This window comes from Terrapene carolina, unplaced genomic scaffold, assembly GCF_002925995.2.
Source record: "Terrapene carolina triunguis isolate 2854851 unplaced genomic scaffold, T_m_triunguis-2.0 Scaffold58, whole genome shotgun sequence".
Taxonomy (NCBI): domain Eukaryota; kingdom Metazoa; phylum Chordata; order Testudines; family Emydidae; genus Terrapene; species Terrapene triunguis.
Genome location: NW_020664409.1, coordinates 17183948 through 17202770, shown reverse-complemented (window position 1 = coordinate 17202770; position 18823 = coordinate 17183948). Strand labels below are relative to the sequence as shown.

At 38.5% G+C, this 18823-nt stretch overlaps 1 protein-coding gene across 3 annotated transcripts; it reads left to right on the top strand.

Annotated features, from left to right (window-relative positions):
• The first annotated feature begins 305 nt into the window (after positions 1 to 305).
• On the top strand, positions 306 to 18769 carry LOC112115188 (beta-Ala-His dipeptidase-like). Of its 3 annotated transcripts, XM_026660756.1 has the most exons (12): positions 306 to 397; positions 4042 to 4149; positions 7430 to 7573; positions 8448 to 8610; positions 10056 to 10138; positions 10231 to 10428; positions 11808 to 11892; positions 14402 to 14562; positions 15981 to 16145; positions 17061 to 17202; positions 17519 to 17611; positions 18250 to 18338. In XM_026660756.1, exons 1-11 carry the CDS (start codon positions 359 to 361, stop codon positions 17584 to 17586), a joined length of 1356 nt encoding a protein of 451 aa, XP_026516541.1. In that variant the 5' UTR covers positions 306 to 358; the 3' UTR covers positions 17587 to 17611; positions 18250 to 18338. The 3 variants fall into 3 exon arrangements, with proteins under 3 accessions (XP_026516541.1, XP_026516526.1, XP_026516535.1); XM_026660741.1 differs by lacking the exon at positions 17519 to 17611 and having other exon boundaries at positions 18250 to 18769; XM_026660750.1 differs by lacking the exon at positions 18250 to 18338 and having other exon boundaries at positions 17519 to 17702.
• Positions 18770 to 18823: the final 54 nt, after the last annotated feature.

The following is an 18823-nucleotide window of genomic DNA, read 5'->3' as shown; positions in this document are numbered from 1 at the left end:
TTGAGGAAAGGAAACATCTCTTCATAATCTGTCTCAAATGAACCATAAGAATTGGGGGTTAGAGGAGAGATTTATTCCCTGGGTAAACTGGTATTAGTCAAGCAAAAAATTAATACTGTTATCTCCAAGTTGATCATGGCAGCCTAGGTATTCTGAATCTAAGTAAATGTGACAGATGTTTGTTCTACAGATATCGTTAACAAAATATTTGGAGAGACTAAATAACTAATGGTAATCAAGAGAGAAAGGGGGTGGGAATGGGTTATTGGACAAGAGCCTGCTGGAACCTGAGATAAAAGGAAGTCAACACAGATCAGACCGTTACCCTGTTACGACCACCTCTACCACCAATGCACTAATGAGACAATTTTGGAAGCTGCTCCATTTCACAGCCATGGTAAAACATTTCCTGGTTCATTTTTATACTTTCTTGTTGTTGTTATGTTGCACGAGATAATTATGCTACAGCCTAAAGAGAGTTTGAGCATTTTTGAAAAATCACAATATTTAGACACCAGGAGGGTATTCTGTTTGGGGAGCCCCAGGGCACAGGAAGAGGATGTTTGAGAGAGTCAGACATTTTGCATTTAGTTACAAATGTCCTGTGTGGGTATGTGTGCTTATATAAATGTATGTAAAGAGTGTGATAACATTGCAGTTTTGGCAAACATAGAAGCGCTATCATTAAAAGCAAAGAAAAATAAAGGAGAGAACTGAGTATGCAAAGAGCAAAATGACTTCAAAGGAGTTTAGGGAGGAATTAAAGCAAATTTTAAAAGGCTCAATTGACTTAAATAATTTTATAGAGAATTAAAAGAATTCCAGACTTCCTAGGTTAAAAGCAATTTATCATAAACTTAGAGAAATTTCAGCTCTTCAAGGACCCAGTCTTGTTCCCACTAAAGAATCAATGAAAAGTTTGTCATTTTCTGGAATCAGGATTTGGCACCGGTAATAGAAATTTCAACAAGAAAAGCTCTTTTTTTCTGCTAGGAAAAAAAAAGAGTGAGCACAGCCACTGAAGCAAAATTAATAAGTAATAGTAATTTATATAATACTAGTGCTTACATCACACTTGCCATCCATTGATTTCAAAGTGCTTTACAAAGGAAAGTAAATGACCAGTCTAAGCCATACCATGCTGAGCATGTATTAACCTTAAAGAATATCTTCTGATTCCCACTTTTCACAATTTTCAGAGGTCTTGATTGTTTACTTTTTTAAAAGCCAAATCCTGATCCCAGCCAAGTCACCGGCAAAACTCTTATTGAATCACAGAATCATAGGCCTGGAAGGGACCTTGAGAGGTCATCTAGTCCAGTCCCCTGCACTCAAGGCAGGATGAAGCATTATCTAGACCATCCCAGACAGGTGTTTGTCTAACCTGCTCTTAAAAATGATGGAGATTCAACAACCTCCCTAGGCAATTTATTCTAGTGCTTAACCACCCTGACAGGAAGTTTTTCCGAATGTCCAACCCAAACCTCCCTTGCTGCAATTTAAGACCATTGTTTCTTGTCCTGTCCTCAGAGGTTAAGAAGAACAATTCTTCTCCCTCCTCCTTGTAACAACCTTTTATGTACTTGAAAACAGTTATCATGTCCCCTCTCAGTCTTCTCTTTTCCAGACTAAACAAACCCAATTTTTTTCAATCTTCCCTCATAGATCATGTTTTCTAGACCTTTAATCATTTTTTGTTGCTCTTCTCTGGACTTTCTCCAATTCGTCCACATCTTTCCTGAAATGTGGCGCTCAGAACTGGACACAATACTCCAGTTGAGGCCTAATCAGTGCGGGGTAGAGCGGAAGAATTACTTCTCGTGTCTTGCTTACCACATTCCTGCTAATACATCCAAGAATGATGTTTGCTTTTTTTGCAACAGTGTTACACTGTTGACTAATATTTAGCTTATGGTCCACTATGACCCCCAGATTCCTTTCTGCAGTACTCTTTCCCAGGCAGTCATTTCCCATTTTGTATGTGTGCAACTGATTGTTCCTTCTTATATGGAGTACTTTGCATTTGTCCTTATTGAATTTCATCCTATTTACTTGAGACCATTTCTCCAGTTTGTCCAGATAATTTTGAAGTTTAATTCTATCCTCCAATGCACTTGCAACCCCCCTGAGCTTGGTACCATCCGCAAACTTTATAAGTGTAATCTCTATGCCATTATCTAAATCATTGATGATATTGAACAGAACTGGACCCAGAACTGATTCCACTCGTTATGCCCTTCCAGCATGAGAAGTGGGAACACAATTTGGTACAGAGTGAAGAAGCCAAATGACGTTCAACTTCTCTGTCTCTTATTTATCTTGTAAATAGCGCCAAGTGTGCAGACAGCATTTGAAAAGAAGAGCCAAACTAATGAGTCCCTTCCACTTACTCCAAAGTACTGATGGTAGCTCAATAGCTTAGGTCCAATACTTCTCTATGCTTTTCATTTTGCATTAAATAAAGGCTGACTCTTGGGATTTGGCACAAATTACACATTTTGTAAAGTTAAAAACAGCAACAAAATGCTTAAAGCTGAGCTGAAATGCTTCTTAATGAGATAAATAATACTGGGTGAGAGCCTAAGTCAGTAACTGAACTCACGTAGAGTGGAGCGGAAGGGGCAACAGGGCAATAATGGTACCTTCCTGCATCACAGCCACCCAGCACCGGGGCAAGGTAGGGCTGCACAAGAGTGGCCCTAATTTATGCAACTGGCATAAGGTCCCTCAGGGCTGTTCCTGAGCTCCCTCAGGGACCTCACCTCATTGGGGGATAGGGCATAGCTAGAGCTGGCTTCTTCCATCCCCCCTCCCTTCCCCATCCTTTTTAAAATCAAGATTGGATATTTTTCTAAAACATATGCTCTAGTTTACACAGGAATTGTTTCAGGGAAATTCTATGGCCTGTGTTGTGCACCCCCAATATGCTCCCTGCCTCCCTCTTTTCCTTTATAAAGGGAGCGTTTGGGGAGAGGGGGTGGGAGATGGGAGGCACAGAAGGAAGTGGAGTTTTCCCCGGCACAAGGAGAATTCTCAGATGGCCACCGCTGGTGCATTACGGCTCTTTTGTGCCACTTACTGAAGAATCTGGCTCTAATGTGTGTAGATTTTATGGGGCAGATTCTCGCCTATACTCTGGCTCCCTTTTACCAGTCTGCCAGTGCAAAGGGGCTGTAAAAATAGCAGGTCTGGTTGTATAGGGATTCCCTGAGCATGGGGGAAATCCCTGAATGAGGTAGGGTTACCACAGTAATGCTTATACCACTCCTCATTCATAGCTCCCTGGCTTTGTAAAGCACCCGGCTGCACCTTTATTCATCAGCTTTCAGAATGTCCTCAGTGCTCCTCTAAAGCATCCCCAGAACATTAGCCCCACAAAGGTGCTATAAATATATTTTATCCTCTGAGGCTGAATACAGACCTATAAATACAGTATGTACTTTTTAAAAAAAAAAGCATACAGCATCTGAGGTTGTGGAGTGGGAATCTGAGATACTAATTGTTGTCATACTGGCCTCCCTCTACTAACCCAACATCTTTCCTTCTTTCTGCAGAATGTGTCAGCTGCTATCATCAGGTGACTGGAGCTGTGATGTTACAGTGATCACTTTAAAAGTTTCCCCATTTTGTCCCACCAGTCTAAGAAATACACTCAATACCTAAAACAGGTGATACCACTGTGTCATGGATCCACAGGATTGGTGCTGTACTCCTAGCTTTTGAACAGTCTCTAGGAGGAACAGCTTCAGTGTAGCCAGACCTCCAAGGGGTCCCACTCTGCCTTCAGGGGCTTCAGCACTCCTGTTTCACACTCTGAGCTCTGATTATTAGGGACCAAGAATGTAGCTAGAACTGGAATAACATGAAATAAATGTCTTCCTAAGTGTTTAAGCATTACCTGACACTGGTATTAACTAAGCTACCCAGGTCATTCTTTGCAATGACAATATATCTTCCTGGAAGCACACAGACTGAGCATTGTATAAAGTCTGAGAATCAAAGGATAAACTTGTTCTACAACATTTCAATTTTCTTTTACAGACTGCCCTGGTGCTTGCCATATTGTTCGTGTCACTTACTACAGCAGTATCTGTGCCTTCAGATCAAATATTTCAGTATATTGAAGAACATCAAAATGAATACGTGCAGGTAAAGCCCATTGCTGCACAGTAAAAATGTTTGCAATGTAAATTTCTAGTCGTATGAATTCTCAAAGTAGGTTAGACTTTAAAAAATAAAAAATAAATCCTAAAATGGTTCAATTAGTGATCATAGCATACTTGGTATTTTACTTCTGGTCATAGTATTCTTTGCTCTTTTTGGATGAAAAGTGATATATGTATATATGCAATGAATTATTTTTGACAATATTTCATATGATTTTCATAAGAAAGTAGTAGCAATAATAATAAATACCTAGTTCTTGTATAGAGTTTTTCATCCATAGATCTCAAAGTGTTTTACAAAGGAGTAAGCAGACTTATATCAGTTTTCTGTTTCTTTCTGCTAATAAACTTTAGCTTTCTAAAAGTACTACATACAGGGCAAGTATTTTTTAACAATAAATATGATAAGGAATCAAAAAAGGCCAAAACCTCACCATTGGAGTTTTTAACCTAAGTAAGATATGCAACATTTTTCCTAGGACCCAGAGTATTCCGTGCATCTATAATAACAGAATTTATCACAAAATGCACCCTTTGCCAAACTGTTACTATAAGTTTGTGTTCTGGAATATAAACTTTATATATTTATATACTGTAGTGCTCATGATTGTGAAGATAACCTTGAAAACCTGAGTTTTGTGTAAAATGATTCAATGTTGTCTTCCTCACTCTGCAGCCAGCCTGAAACAATACCTCTGAACTGACCTGTTCATTTCCAGTAGTTGTTGACACGGAAGCCTAAAGATGACATTTTAAATGTTGAAATTAACTATTCTGCTACTCATTATTTTAGCAGAAACATCCAGCTAAAGTTCCTCATCTAGTCCCTACCCAGCTACCAAAACTTCTAGCTTCTCCCCTGACAACTTCTACTATGCAGCTATGCACTGTGAATACAAAAAAAGCATACCATATTGGTAACTGGAAATGTGGGGACAGTTTAAAATAAAGGAATTAAACATCAAAATAAATAACACAAGGGACACTGTACTGATTTAATAAATCATTTTCATATTTAATGCATTAGAAAGCTAAATTTCAATGAACCTGCCATAAATTTACAGGCTAAATGTTAAAATATGACATCATAGGATTCCATGGTTGTAGCTTCTTAGAGCCCACTTTTAAAACCCTAATTCACACTGAGTTAGTACCTTTCTACATAGGAATTTGCATTTATTTCAACAGGACAACTAGTGGAGCAAGTTACAACCCAACATGAATACATTGGCCACAATTGGGTCCTCCTTGATTTCCATATGAAATGGGTTCAGTTTACAAATAAAAAGATTCTTAATACATTTTTAATAAATGTCAGCCTTGCAAATTTGATCTGGAATCTACGACTTAAGCTGAGTTCTTTCCTTCAACATATCATCTTCAGTGATAAAGATTCTAATGACAAATTTAGGCCATCACTGACCCCTGTACAACCTCATTGTTTAGGAAATATGTCCCCAAGAATGCCTTTGCAAAACCATTTCCTTCAATGGATTTGTATAGGTGCAACTGTTTGGAATTTAACAAACAAACAATTCTACTGATGATGCACAAGAAGCAGTAGAATTCAGCTCTCTCTCAGCTGCATTGGCTCTGCAGTGCTATCATTAGTGAAAAACAATAGAAACTTATTATTGCCGCTAACAACAACAAAGAAGACCCTAAGGGTACGTCTACACTTACCAGAGGGTCCGGCGGCAGGCAATCGATGCTCTGGGATCGATCCCGGAAGTGCTCGCTGTCGATGTCGGTACTCCAGCTCGGCGAGAGGAGTACGCGGCATCGACGGGGGAGCCTTCCTGCCGCGTCTGGACCCGCGGTAAGTTCGGACTAAGGTACTTCGAATTCAGCTACGTTATTAACGTAGCTGAATTTGCGTACCTTAGTCCGAAGTGGGGGGGTAATGTGGACCAGGCCTGGGTACACATAAGGAGCAGATTTCTGGAGTAAGAAGGTGCCATTCATCCATAATCAATTTGCAGAGTAGAACCACGTTTCAATTTCTTAGCTTTCTTAATTTGTTTAACCCACTTAGGTCCCAATGCAGGAATGTTCTGCATCCATGAAGAGCTCATTGCAGGATTCAGGCCATAGTTGATATTTAAAAGCTATGTGAATGAGGATAGAACAATGAATGTGATTGTCAAGCTGTCTGGAGTGGCTCACAACCCTGAATGCCAGCCTCAGGGCAGACTGTCAGAAAGCAGGGCAGAAACCCCAAATTAGTTGTATGTTCTCCAATTAGATTTCAACCAATCCAGTCTCAAATGTGAATTTCTAAAGCATTATAACAGTCATATCATGGAGTCACAGACAGACTCCTGGCCATTCCAGTCTATCTTGACATCCAGGCAAGCTGGAGTATGTGATAGATGGCCGTTTTACATCTAAGATCAAAAAATATTCAGGTTACTCCTAGGCCCAAAGGGCCAGTCACTTACCCCAGGTAAATTGTACTCAGCTCTCAAACCAAAGACAATGCCTGTAGCCAGTCCTGTAATAAACTAACTAAAGATTTATTACGTAAGAAAAGAAATTAGAGTTAATTATGAGGTTAAAACAGGAAACATACACACACAAATGAGTTACAGTCTTAGATTTTAAAAGGTAATATAAGCTTCTATAATAAGCAGCTCTATATGTCCCTTAGGGCTGACCCAGGCCAAGCAGCATGGAGATCTCTTGCTTATGTTTAGGAATCTTTGCCCCTCAGAGTCTAACCAGCATAAAGATCCAGATCTCCTTGTCAAGGATTTTTATCCCCTTCACCACAGAATCCAAACTGATAGAACAAGTGTCGGAGCCTGGCTCCTCTTCATGTAGGTGAGGAGGGCAATCAACCAGGTCTTTGTCCTCTTGATGCCTTACAATGGCTCATCTGGTTTCAAAGGCCCTCTTGTCTGCTGGACCAGCACTTTACACTAATTAATGCTTCTTTTCCTGTTTGGTGAGTTACATAATTACAGAGGTTTACAATGAAAACACTCAATATAAATTTATACCAAGCATTGTCTAAGCACTAAACACATTCTTATAACACTAATATCTACTTTATCTATACTAACACACCAGTAAGCCAGACTGGTTTCCAGGTCTGCATTTGTCAGTGTTCAGTGAGGCCCTGGGTCTTGGCATTAGCTGGCACCTGGTCTGTCAGCGTCACGGTGATGTTTTCAGGTAACTTTCATTTCAGAGGGCTGTAACATCAGTTTAGAGCGATACACTGCATGTAGACCATCACCTTCAATTTTCTTATCCTGCAGAGACTCAAAGATTGGGTGGCCATAGAAAGTGATTCCAATGACCCTGCAAAGAGACATCTGGTTATAAACATGATGCTTTTGGCAGAAGAGAGGATAAGAAAGTTAGGTGGAACAGTTGAGATGGTAGATCTGGACATGCAAGAGGTAATACATTTTCACTGTGTTTTCAGGATACAAATCTAAGTATCTATAACCAGCTTTTGTCTAGTGATATAACCGTGTTATCTAAGTGCTGTACAAATTAAGAAGCACACCTATAAAATGGGTTACCACTGTAACTGTAAGTATGGTTTTTCTTTGGCTTTTGCATCAATAAGTAAAATGCAGACTACAAAAAAGGCCTCATTTTATATACACAGGAACCAATAGTGTAATCCTGGTGGATTAAGTGACCAGAATTTAAAGGGCCATCATCAACTTTAAAATCACGTTTATGAGGCAGGGGAGCCAGTGAGCTATGAAGATCCTTTCCTCCCCTTTTTCAGATGCCAGGAGACAACAGGAAACATAATTTCTGTTCCTGACCCCCGAGGCTTAGAAGAAGTAGAACTGGGTGTCGGTGGAAGCATCTGCCTCCTAGCACTAGAGCTTCCAGAACTTTTCCTTATCCTCTTAAATCCTAGGCACTGCACACACCAGTGATGTTTTTAATGTTATGTGACTGGAACTACGACCAACCTCCTGCAACAAAATGATTTGCACGTCCCTAAGACCATTTCTTATTTTGTGCTACAGCTAGCATTGTTATTCTTTTGCTGCATATATAACCATTCAATGCTCCAGAAAATTATATATTCTTGCATAATAGCCTTAGGATGTAGATTCTACTCTGCTTCTATATAGCAGTCATTCTAAAATTATTTTTACAAGGACAGAACTAAACAGAAGACATTCAAAAATCAAGACAAGTAGGATCAAAATCATCCCTGGTGCAAACTCCAGTGACTTCATCATCTATAAATGCACGTTTTGGAAGCCTCTATCAATGTATATAATGAAACTCTTTGATTTATTTTAGCTACCCAATGGAAACAAAATCTCTTTGCCACCAGTTATTCTGGCAAACATTGTAAAAGATCCAAAAAAGCCTACCGTTTGTTTTTATGGGCATATGGATGTGCAGCCGGCAAAAATTGAGGATGGATGGTCAACAGAGCCTTACATATTGACAGAGAAAAATGGTAAGTGCTTGAGCTGCTTGAAAGCTTTCAGCAACTGGCTTATCATGTATACAGTCAGACCCTTTATACTAAAGCAGCTTCCCTACCATGAAAGAAAAAGAGGAAGATCATTCAAATAACATAGAAACAAATAATTCTGTTCAGGTAAAATAGAAAACCTTCTGGGAAATGCCTTCCTTGTCTGTGAATAGATTTTCCACTAAAATCCTTTGAACTTTCCCCCCCTTATATGCAAAAATAAGCACTTGTCTTAAAAATACAGATGCACGGAAGATCTTGCGCCAAATTCAGATTGTATCTTGCACATATGCCTACACCAGAAATTAGAGCTGAAATTCTGAATCCACTGAGGCCATAGGAGTTTTGCTATTGACTTCAGTACAGCCAGGATTTCATCTGAGGTGTCCAAATAGGGTACAACTTTTGTGCCTCACTACCAGTTCCTGTCAAACACACAGAATCCATGCTCTGCTGTTCCTCCATGGCTAGAAAAGCAGGAGAATTCTGGGGCAGGAGGCATGGTTGAGACATTTAGCTCCCTTGATCAGCTATTATATTCCCCCATTCAGACTGCTTATGTTCCTGCTGAGTACTCTGTATGGATGGCTGTGCTGAATTTGTGGGCATTCCTGGTCTGATCAGAATAAGGGTGCAAAACCATATTGCTTTTGTACTATTATTTTCTGCCAGTTTTGGAAGGCAATGCTGAAGACAACCTCACTTTAGCCCCTTCCATTCAGCTTGTTATAAAATTTCTCCTACTCAACTATCAGCTACCAAAGAACTTTAATTAGAAATGAGCATACAAAAGGAAGGGTGTCCAATATAAACATTTACTACAAGTAAATATGGACTTTGCAGTTACTACAGTACAAATCCAATAATGGAATCTGGAATAGCAAAGGTTGAGTACTCCAGCTACATTTTGAACATCAGGGGGTTAGCTAGTCCTAGCTTCAGGAGACCTTGTTATTCAAATATGATTACTTTTTCTACAGACCACGTAAAGCTCTGTGTTACATATACAACCTGTCAAAACACTATTTTAGTTGTATGCAAGATCATAAATAGAAGGAGGAAATACTATGGAGTTTGTAAAGATTTTATATTTATTAATAGTTTAATGAGTAATTCTATTTTAAAAATTAATTCAGTAAAATATTGCATCCTGGGGCTATATATTTATTGGGTCCCAGTGATTTCCACATCAGATATGGTCAGCTTATAAGTAAAAAGATAATTTTCTAAAGGCCATCCTGGCAAATTCATCCTGAGTTCTGAAAGTCTAGCTGGTTTCTTTCTTACTTGTTCAGTGCACAATGATGAGTAATAAAATTTCTACAGATCAACTATGCCTCTATTACACCTGTGCAACATCAATGTCTGCACTTGCCTAATGAACTAACTTTATTAGTTATCCCAATCTCATTCTATTTGTTTTCAAGGCAATCTCTACGGACGAGGTGCATCTGATGACAAAGGACAAGTTCTGGCTGTGCTGAATGCAATTGAAGCACTTCAAAAACATGCATGTGACTTTTTCTTCCTTTATCAATAAGTTTGCTATTTGCAACTATGTAACCAATTGCTTATAAAACTTTTTGAAACATTTCCTTATAGGAACTTCCTGTTAATGTAAAGATTCTGCTTGAAGGTATGGAAGAAGTAGGGTCCATTGGGCTAAATACACTAGTTGAACAGAGAAATAGTACATTTTTTTCTGACGTTGATTACATTGTGGTCACTGACTCCGCATGGCTCAGCAACAAACCTGGTATTACATATGGGACCAGAGGAAACTGCTACTTCTTTGTTGAGGTATAGTGCAAAAAGAAGCATGATCTTATACTCTCATTAACTGAATATTACCTGAGTATTTATCAAGTGGCTTTATATTTATCCAGGTCCAAACACTAATAGCCCTACTGAATATATAAACTCACAGGGTTAAAGGTAGATATAGGATTACACAGTGATTCCATCTCTGTTATATATGGTAGTAATTTTAAGGCTGAACTAAAGGAATCACCACTTTCTAGTACTGGTATATAGAAATAACAATAGTAAGTTCACATATAAGCACATTATGGGTCAAATTATCCTTTCAGTTGTACCAGTGCAACCTCACTGAAATTAACTAAGAGGAGAATTTGTCCCTCTATATATTCAAAGGGCTTTACAAAATATTAGCTAATGAATTAAGGATTTTCTGTACATACCAGTCTCCAAGGAATTTATCTGGGATCATGAAATACATGGGATTTAAGGTTGCAAGCAGAGATTTATCATTGGTAGGGATAGTGGTCTATCTTGATAAATTATAACAGAAAGTCATAGTCTGAGAGCAGGGAGAGAGAAAAAGGCAGAGGTCATGAATTTATAATGACAAATGACAAAAAACAGGCCACACTATTTTAATCAAAATATCTTTTTTTTCTATAAAAACGACTTCATTCTCTATAATCTATTAGCTTAAAATGATTTAAAACTCTTATTCTGGTGCCTCTTGGTTCCACAGCAGTGCAGGAAGTTGGAAGTCTAGCTCCTGCTTTATCTTCTTCAGCACTGCTTCCCTGCCTCCGCCTCTGCCAAAGGCAGCTAGGGCACCACTGTTGTGCAGGCATCTCTCATCATGTCCACTTCCTAGCTATGTAAACGCATAACGTTTTACTAAAAAAAACAGAGATATTGTGCCATTTCATAGTAAGCCTGCCCCCAATGACAGGACAATAAACATGGAACTGGGCACATCATTTTTGTGCTGAAAGTTTCATCCTGATAGTCCAGAAAATATTTATTCTACAGTACATGTGGAATAGTAGAAAAAATGAAAATGTCAGTTCTCATTTTTAATACCCAGCATGTTTTTAAAAAATATGGCTCTCAAGATTGTCAGACTAGTCTGTCAGCATCAGAAGAAGTAAATGGATAATAGATTCTTTAATATTAAGTCAAATAAATATTATTTAAAGAAAGGTGCATTAGCACATTTGTTTTTTTTCCACAGTGATGGAAAAGAGAACAAAATTGCAAGCAAAACAAAAAACAATAACATATAAATTGTGGTAATATACCTAGAAATCCTGAAAAGAAAATGACCATAGACTTTTCCTGTTGAGTTAAACTGAAAGCTTACACAGCCTTCTCCATGGCTTGTAAAGGAAGTATCAAGTGTGTTCATCTATGCTATTTTGCAGGTAGAATGTGCTAAACGAGACTTACACTCAGGGGGCTTTGGAGGAATATTACATGAAGCAATGAATGACTTAATATTTCTGTTAAGTAAGTATTGCTTTAATTATCTATGAATAAATGTCATGTTCCAGGTCTGTCATGTTCCATTTCAAAGCATATCAGGTATTGTTCTGACGCCCACCAACTAAAAGCACAGGAATATAAAAACATGAATTACATGTACTGGGCCTGGTACTGACATTGTTACTCAGACAAAACTCCTATTAATTCTCATCAGACTTTTTCTTAGTAAGAACTAAGTAAAGAAGACTTCTGGTTTCGATCCATAGTATGCATAATTGCAAGTGCTGCAGCATTTGATCCAACGGTGTAATTTACTTTAATTATATAGGGCCAAGTTAATTTAAATGGGCAATTCACAAAAAAAGGAACAACTCTGTGGGAGTAGGGATGGCAGAATTAGGCCCATATTTATTTTAAAGCAACACCAGCAACCTGTGTTTACTTTAATGTGTTTGTAACATTGCAACCCCAATTCTGTTTGTTTCATGTACCATGTATTGGATAATAACATGAAAGGATTCTGTATTGTTAAACTATACTGGATCTTTATTAAAGCAACTATTTAAACAGGTGCTGCAACTGCAGCTAGCATTCAAACTGTGTGCAGACAAACAGACTTCCTGGTGTCTCCTCCAAACTCTTTCCTCCTGCAACTTGTGCTCCTCCCTCCAAGTCCCATGGGGGTTGCTACAAGGTTTCTTACAGTATGTAGTGTTTTAACTACTTTAATGCAGTTTTAAGGTTGAGATTTTAATCAAATGAAGAGTATCTTTGTCAGTTAATAATTCACTTCAGAAAGAAATTGCGCCATCCAAAAGCAACAGGCCTAGCTCGCAAGCTAAGTGTGAAAGCAACTCTCCTTTTAGTAGTAGGTAAACCTAGGTTTAGTCCAAAGGTCATAGCTTTTAAATAAAAGCATTAATCTCCAAAGAGAGGAGACAAAAAAGGGCAGAGGCTTTAGGTGAATTTGGTAGAAAATGAATAAAGCAAAGAGATGCTCAGAATAGGAGATAATGTGCAGTACAAGGACATTGAGCAATTAAAGTAATAAGACTACTGCACCAGAGATTGTGGGGAGGCCACCCATCTAAGAACTAACCAGGCCACAATCTGTTAGCTTTAAATGTGGAAGAAGATTAGGTTTATTTGCATTGGTATGGACTTTCTCTTTATGTATCCAGCCACTGCTTTTTCAGTTGCAACCTACTTTGACTCCCATTATTTATTCACCACAGGGTACATTATTTAGGTTTTTTTCTACCAATATTTTATAAAGTTCTGTGCAAGTAAGTTGAAAAGTTAAGGAGGGATTTTGATGTAAGAAAATGGTGATGAGCAATGCTCATTCTGAGTAAAAGCTCCTAATTTTATGTATCTAATCTCTGTGGCTGATAGCTGTAGAATGTTTTTAATGTGTCTATCACAACAATATATAAGGTAACAGTATGTGCACCAGGTGTGCAAATTTACATATCTACATGTTTTTCTCCTACATACATAGATTGTCCCCACTGTTAATTTATTTGTGCCAAAACAGAAACACCCACCTGTAGTTATTACATTTAATTATAATACTGATTAACAATACAATGTAAGTTTTCAAAGTTTGATGTACAGCACCTTGCATCTTTTTTTCCTCCATTGGGTTTCTAAGAGCCTCATGGAGATTAACTGCCCTGATCCTTCTCCTCTTCTACTCCCTCTCCTGCATAAGTCTCTCTTCAGGAGGACTTTTCCTCCAGAAGTCTGATTTATCTGGACCTTGTCAGCTCTCTATAGCTGCGTCTACACTACAAGCTAGGGGTGTTATTCCCCTGCTTGTGTGCATATATACTCCTGCTAGCTCTAAGCTCTAAACTAGCGTGAGTATAAATAGCAGTGTACCTGGGGTTGCACAGGTGGTGGCCAGGGTAGTGGCAGCAGCAGCACAGGCACAGGTAGCCAGAGAGGAGGCATAGCTGAGCTGTGCTGAGTACTTACTTAGTAGTTTCAGGTGAGTAAATATTTAGCATGACGACTCAGCTGTGCCTCCATGACTCCACTGTTATTTATACTTGTGCCTGCTCGCTGAGAGGTAATGTGAGTATGTGTACAACAGCAGGGAATTCATACCTCTGGCTCACAGTGTATGTGTAGTCCATGTATCACAAGAGGGGTCACAAATTACTTTCTGTCTCAGGAAAAAGTGTGGTGCCTTTCCAATCCCTGCTGCTCCCAAAGACAGCAATTCATTTTAGGACTCAAATTTATATCTCCCAGATGACAGTGCCTTGAGTTGCCACTAAATCACAGCTGTAAATAAATGGTTAATTGTTACATATACTTAAATTAGGCTCAGAAAACTACAGAGCTTGAAAACTGCAATTATAAGTGACATTAAAATATAACAGTAAGGTCAATATTAAACATGAAAACCATCTCTGCAGAGTTTTTAGACATTTTTTGTTGCAGATTTCTGTTGTCCCTGCAATGCTTATTAGACATGAATCATCTTTTTCTAGACCAATTAAAATTCATTTGGATTTTTCTCTAGACACCCTGGTAGATTCCTCTGGTCATATCCTGATCCCTGGAATTTATGAAGCAGTAGCTCCTCTCACTGAAAACGAAAAGAAACTCTATGAAGGAATTGAATATGACCTGGACCAGATTATGGCCAAATATGGAATAGAAGAGTTTCGTAACAAAACTAAGGTATATGTTACATTTATTTTTATATTGGTAATAGAATTTTCCTTCACTGGTTTCAGGCTTCTCAGTTGGAATAATAAATCATAGTCATTACTGAAGTCAATGGGGTTCTTTCCATTGACTTCAATGGGCTTTGAATCAGGCCCTAAAATCAGGGGTTCCTTCAAATCTCTCCTTAATCCACCAGTGCTGGGACCCTATGTGTGTTACTTGTCTTAGATTTTAGCAAGCTCTTCAGGGCAGGGACAACTACTTCTATATGTATCACTAACACAATGGGACCCAATCAAGATTAGGCCCTTTGGACAACACGGCAATATAAATATTAAATGACGGTGGTCAAGAACAACTTTTGCTTTGTGATAGGATCACAGATTGCCAGAATTCTACCGACAAAATTCTGCTCTCGGTTGAACAGGTACTTCAGTGGGGGTTTCACCCATATAACTGAGTGCAGAATTTGGCCCAACCGAGAAGTCTTTTATTTGCTAATACACCTATCTCTTGGAAAAACCTGCGTAATCCTTATAGTACCCACTGCAAAAATGACACCTTTGTCAGCAAAGAGATAAATGGTCATGCTCTGTGATTAACATGGAATAAGGATTTGGGTATCCCAATATATAAAACTATGGACTATATATAAAATAATATATAAAATATATAAAATAATATATAAAACTATTGAAGACTGTGACTCATCTAACAAAAAACTCACCTAAAGACGCGACCCCCTTAAAAATACATTTATTAACTAAAATATTGGTCACTGTTCTATTTTTAATGCCACTTACGTTTTTCTTCCAGTTGGCATATGTAACATTCATTAACACTCATGGAAGTTGTGGGCCCATATCACAAGGAAATACACTGATTGGGCATTCTGAAGATGCAAAATTAGTATAAAATCTGTATTTCATGTGGTGTGGTTTGTTCTGAATGCTCATGACTGATCTGATATCATATAAAGCACCTTAAATCTTGAAGCTAAGATACCTACAAACCTAATATTTATATTTGAGATACTGTACTTTCACTGATTTGCTTTGTGGGCTTGAGAAAGATGAATTCTATGCACTTCTATAGTGGCAATACTATAAATGCTTGAAAGCTGGATATTTTATATGTAACAGATATTATGGTGTAATAAATGGATCTCTTTCATTTTGTTACAATGAGTTACCTTTAAGAAAAAACAAGCCGTGGAAGATTTGGCACAGTCAATCTCTAGGCAGATTTATATATAGCACACTTACATACACAAAGAGTGGTTTCATGTGGAAATAATAATACTGAGACTGCTTGTCTAAGAATCATGTATGCAATCTGTTATTGTGAAGTAACATGAAGTGCTAGCTAATTACAGATTATTGTTTAATGCCTCCTCTGCTTTAATATATTTACATTTTTTACATCTTCAGGAAGAATTATTAATTCAAAGATCACGCTATCCATCTCTTTCCATCCATGGAATAGAAGGAGCTTTTTCTGCACCTGGAACTAGGACTGTAATCCCTGCAAAAGTAACTGGAAAGTTTTCAATACGTCTGGTGCCGAACATGGAGCCTTCTGTAGTAGAGAAACAGGTAGGATGGTGGAGCCCTCCTTTTTTAATTCCTCCTATACCTGTTTATTGCATTCACCCACTTCAAAATGAATGAGTTCTGCACCTGTGACACTTAGCAGCAAGTTGTTTCTTGGCTACATTTTTGATACTCTGTTCCCTCCTGAGCTGCACTTTGTACTGCTTGGTTGTAGCTGAGGATCTGAGTTTCTGCTATATAAGAAGAAACTAATATAGGGGCATGTATGTCTCCAAGAAGAAATATGATAAACAAAGAACATGTTAAAAATGTCATACTACAGTTTCACTATCTATAATGTACCTATCCCAACAACAGAATCTGGATGTAAATAATATGCAGTCACTCCATATCCCTTTGGCTGCAAATCCAAAAGCATCTATCATTTTCCAAGATCAAATACAAATGACAACCATCAGATTCTGACAAAACTATGGTTTGGTCCCAGGGTTAATCAATCTCCACTTACTTCTGAATAGGTCCTTTGATAGCACCAACAGATGAAGATCTCTGCTTCAGCCAGTATAGGAGTAGAGGGTTGACAGCAACAAAAAACCAGCATGGCTGGAACTCTCTTCCCACACTGTCAAAATTTCACTTTCATTATGTGTCCAAGCAGTGAGATTCTTGAGCTGGATTCTTATTTCATATCTTGAATGTGCAGTGTCGTTGTAGCTGTGTCGGTCCCAGAGTATTAGAGAGACAAGGTGGGTGAGGTAATATCTTTTATTGGACCAAATTCTGTTGTTGGTCCAGTAGAAGATATTACCTCACCCACCTTGTTTCTGTAACATTTTGAGCATTGCAGTTGTGCCTCTGACAAGTCAGAGTTTTAAACAAATGCACACACAGATGATTTTTTTCTCTATGTACTGAATTAAATAAATATTTTCATGTCACTACAATTATTTTCGTTAGGTGACTGACTATTTGAACAAGAAATTTACTGAACTGAACAGTCCTAACAGCATTAAAGTGACCAGTAACATAGGATCAAAGCCCTGGCTATCTGACATAAATGAACCTCAGTATTTGGCTGCAAGGAAAGCAATTAAAAGAGGTTTGGTTGTTTTATAATATGTGGATTATTTGGTACACAACTATGTCACCTTTTGAAAGTATTATCCATAGAAATGAAACCAGGGTATTTCCCTTATTCTGTCTGCACGTATTCTTATTGTCCACATAATGCTTTCTAATTTTGACATATTTGTATAGAATTGCACTTTCATATATAGCAGCTTTTATTGTTTGTTGATATGTTTGTTGATATTGACTTGCAAGCAATATTATTGTACATTGTTAACATTTTACTACACTGATGATCACATATATTACACACAGATGTGTCATTCATTGCTCTTACCATTTTTCAGCTCCTGCTGTAACTTGTCTTCAGATGAATACTATTTGTGGCTGGGGACAGATCCTTGTGCCCATGTAGAATAACATCGGCTTCAGCAGTACAAGTGGGTGTAAGGGTCCATTCAGGGGCGGCTCCAGGCACCAGCGCAGCAAGCGCGTGCCTGGGGCAGCAAGCTGTGGGGGGCAGCCTGCCGGTCGCTGGGAGGGCGGCAGTCAGGTGGCCTTCAGCAACGTGACTGCAGGAGGTCCGCTGGTCCTGCGGTTTTGGCGGCAGGTACGCCAAAGCCGCGGGACCGGCAGATCCCCCGCAGAAACGCCGCAGAATCCGACCACCTGCAGGCGTGCCACCGAAGGCCATCTGACTGCCGTGCTTGGGGCGGCAAAGAACACAGAGCCGCCCCTGGCTCCATTGTAAAGTCATTTGTAGGAACAGGAAATTAAGTTAGATAATGAATACAGCCCACAGGCAGAACACACAAGTATGGGCGTGGGTGAATTCTAATACTTTGAATCCAAGCTTAACAACACCAGATCATAACTTTTTTAGCAGAAAAAGGAAATATCTTTAAGAAGTCCCCATAAGTCTCCCCATCCAGCCCCTCCAACAAAAAATGTAGAAAACAAGTTTATATCCAAATAATGCCTTTAGTTATTCAAATATAAAAGCGGGAAGGATAGTTCATTAAGCTTGTAGAAATTCAGATTAATTTTTTATAAAGCTTATGTTATCTTCACTCCCTAGTGTTTGGAAAAGAGGCTGACATGATCCGTGCAGGTGGAACAATTCCAATTGCCACACATTTTCAGGAGGTGACTAGAAAGAGTATAATGTTACTGGGAATAGGAGGACCTGATGATGCTCCACATGGGCAAAATGAAAAGATCAGCAGGTATTTTTTACTCATTTTCTTAAAAAGTTTTAAAGTGCTAATATAATTTCAGAAGAAAAAATATACAATACTGTGACAAATAAAAAAACCCCACCTTGAATTTACATCACTTTTTCAAATGGACATGTAGAACTCCCAGATGTAATTTTGAAAAAGTGGTGTAAATGCAGGCTCCTCACCTCAAATGCTGCTATTTTCCCTTCTCAAAAAACTGTAGTCAAATAATGCACTACAACATATTTGGAATTTTAGGAATTAGTCATTTGAAAACATCCAAGTTGAAGAGCTCCTTTAAAGTAATCAAGTTGGTTAAAATGTGTGTGCCTTCACCAGGATGCTTTCTTTCCTACTTTTCTATGTCCTTGATTCACTTCAACCAGGGCCGGCTCTGGCTTTTTTGCCGCCCCAGGCAAAAAAGCCTCCCGC

What these genes read in the sequence shown, in the direction of transcription:
- LOC112115188 (XM_026660741.1), top strand. Translation starts at nt 359, where the DNA reads ATGAGACAATTTTGGAAGCTGCTCCATTTCACAGCCATG. An exon ending in ATCAAAATGAATACGTGCAG is followed by an intron (nt 4,150 to 7,429) that starts GTAAAGCCCATT and finishes CTTATCCTGCAG; the next exon opens with AGACTCAAAGATTGGGTGGC. An exon ending in ACTGCTACTTCTTTGTTGAG is followed by an intron (nt 10,429 to 11,807) that starts GTATAGTGCAAA and finishes GCTATTTTGCAG; the next exon opens with GTAGAATGTGCTAAACGAGA.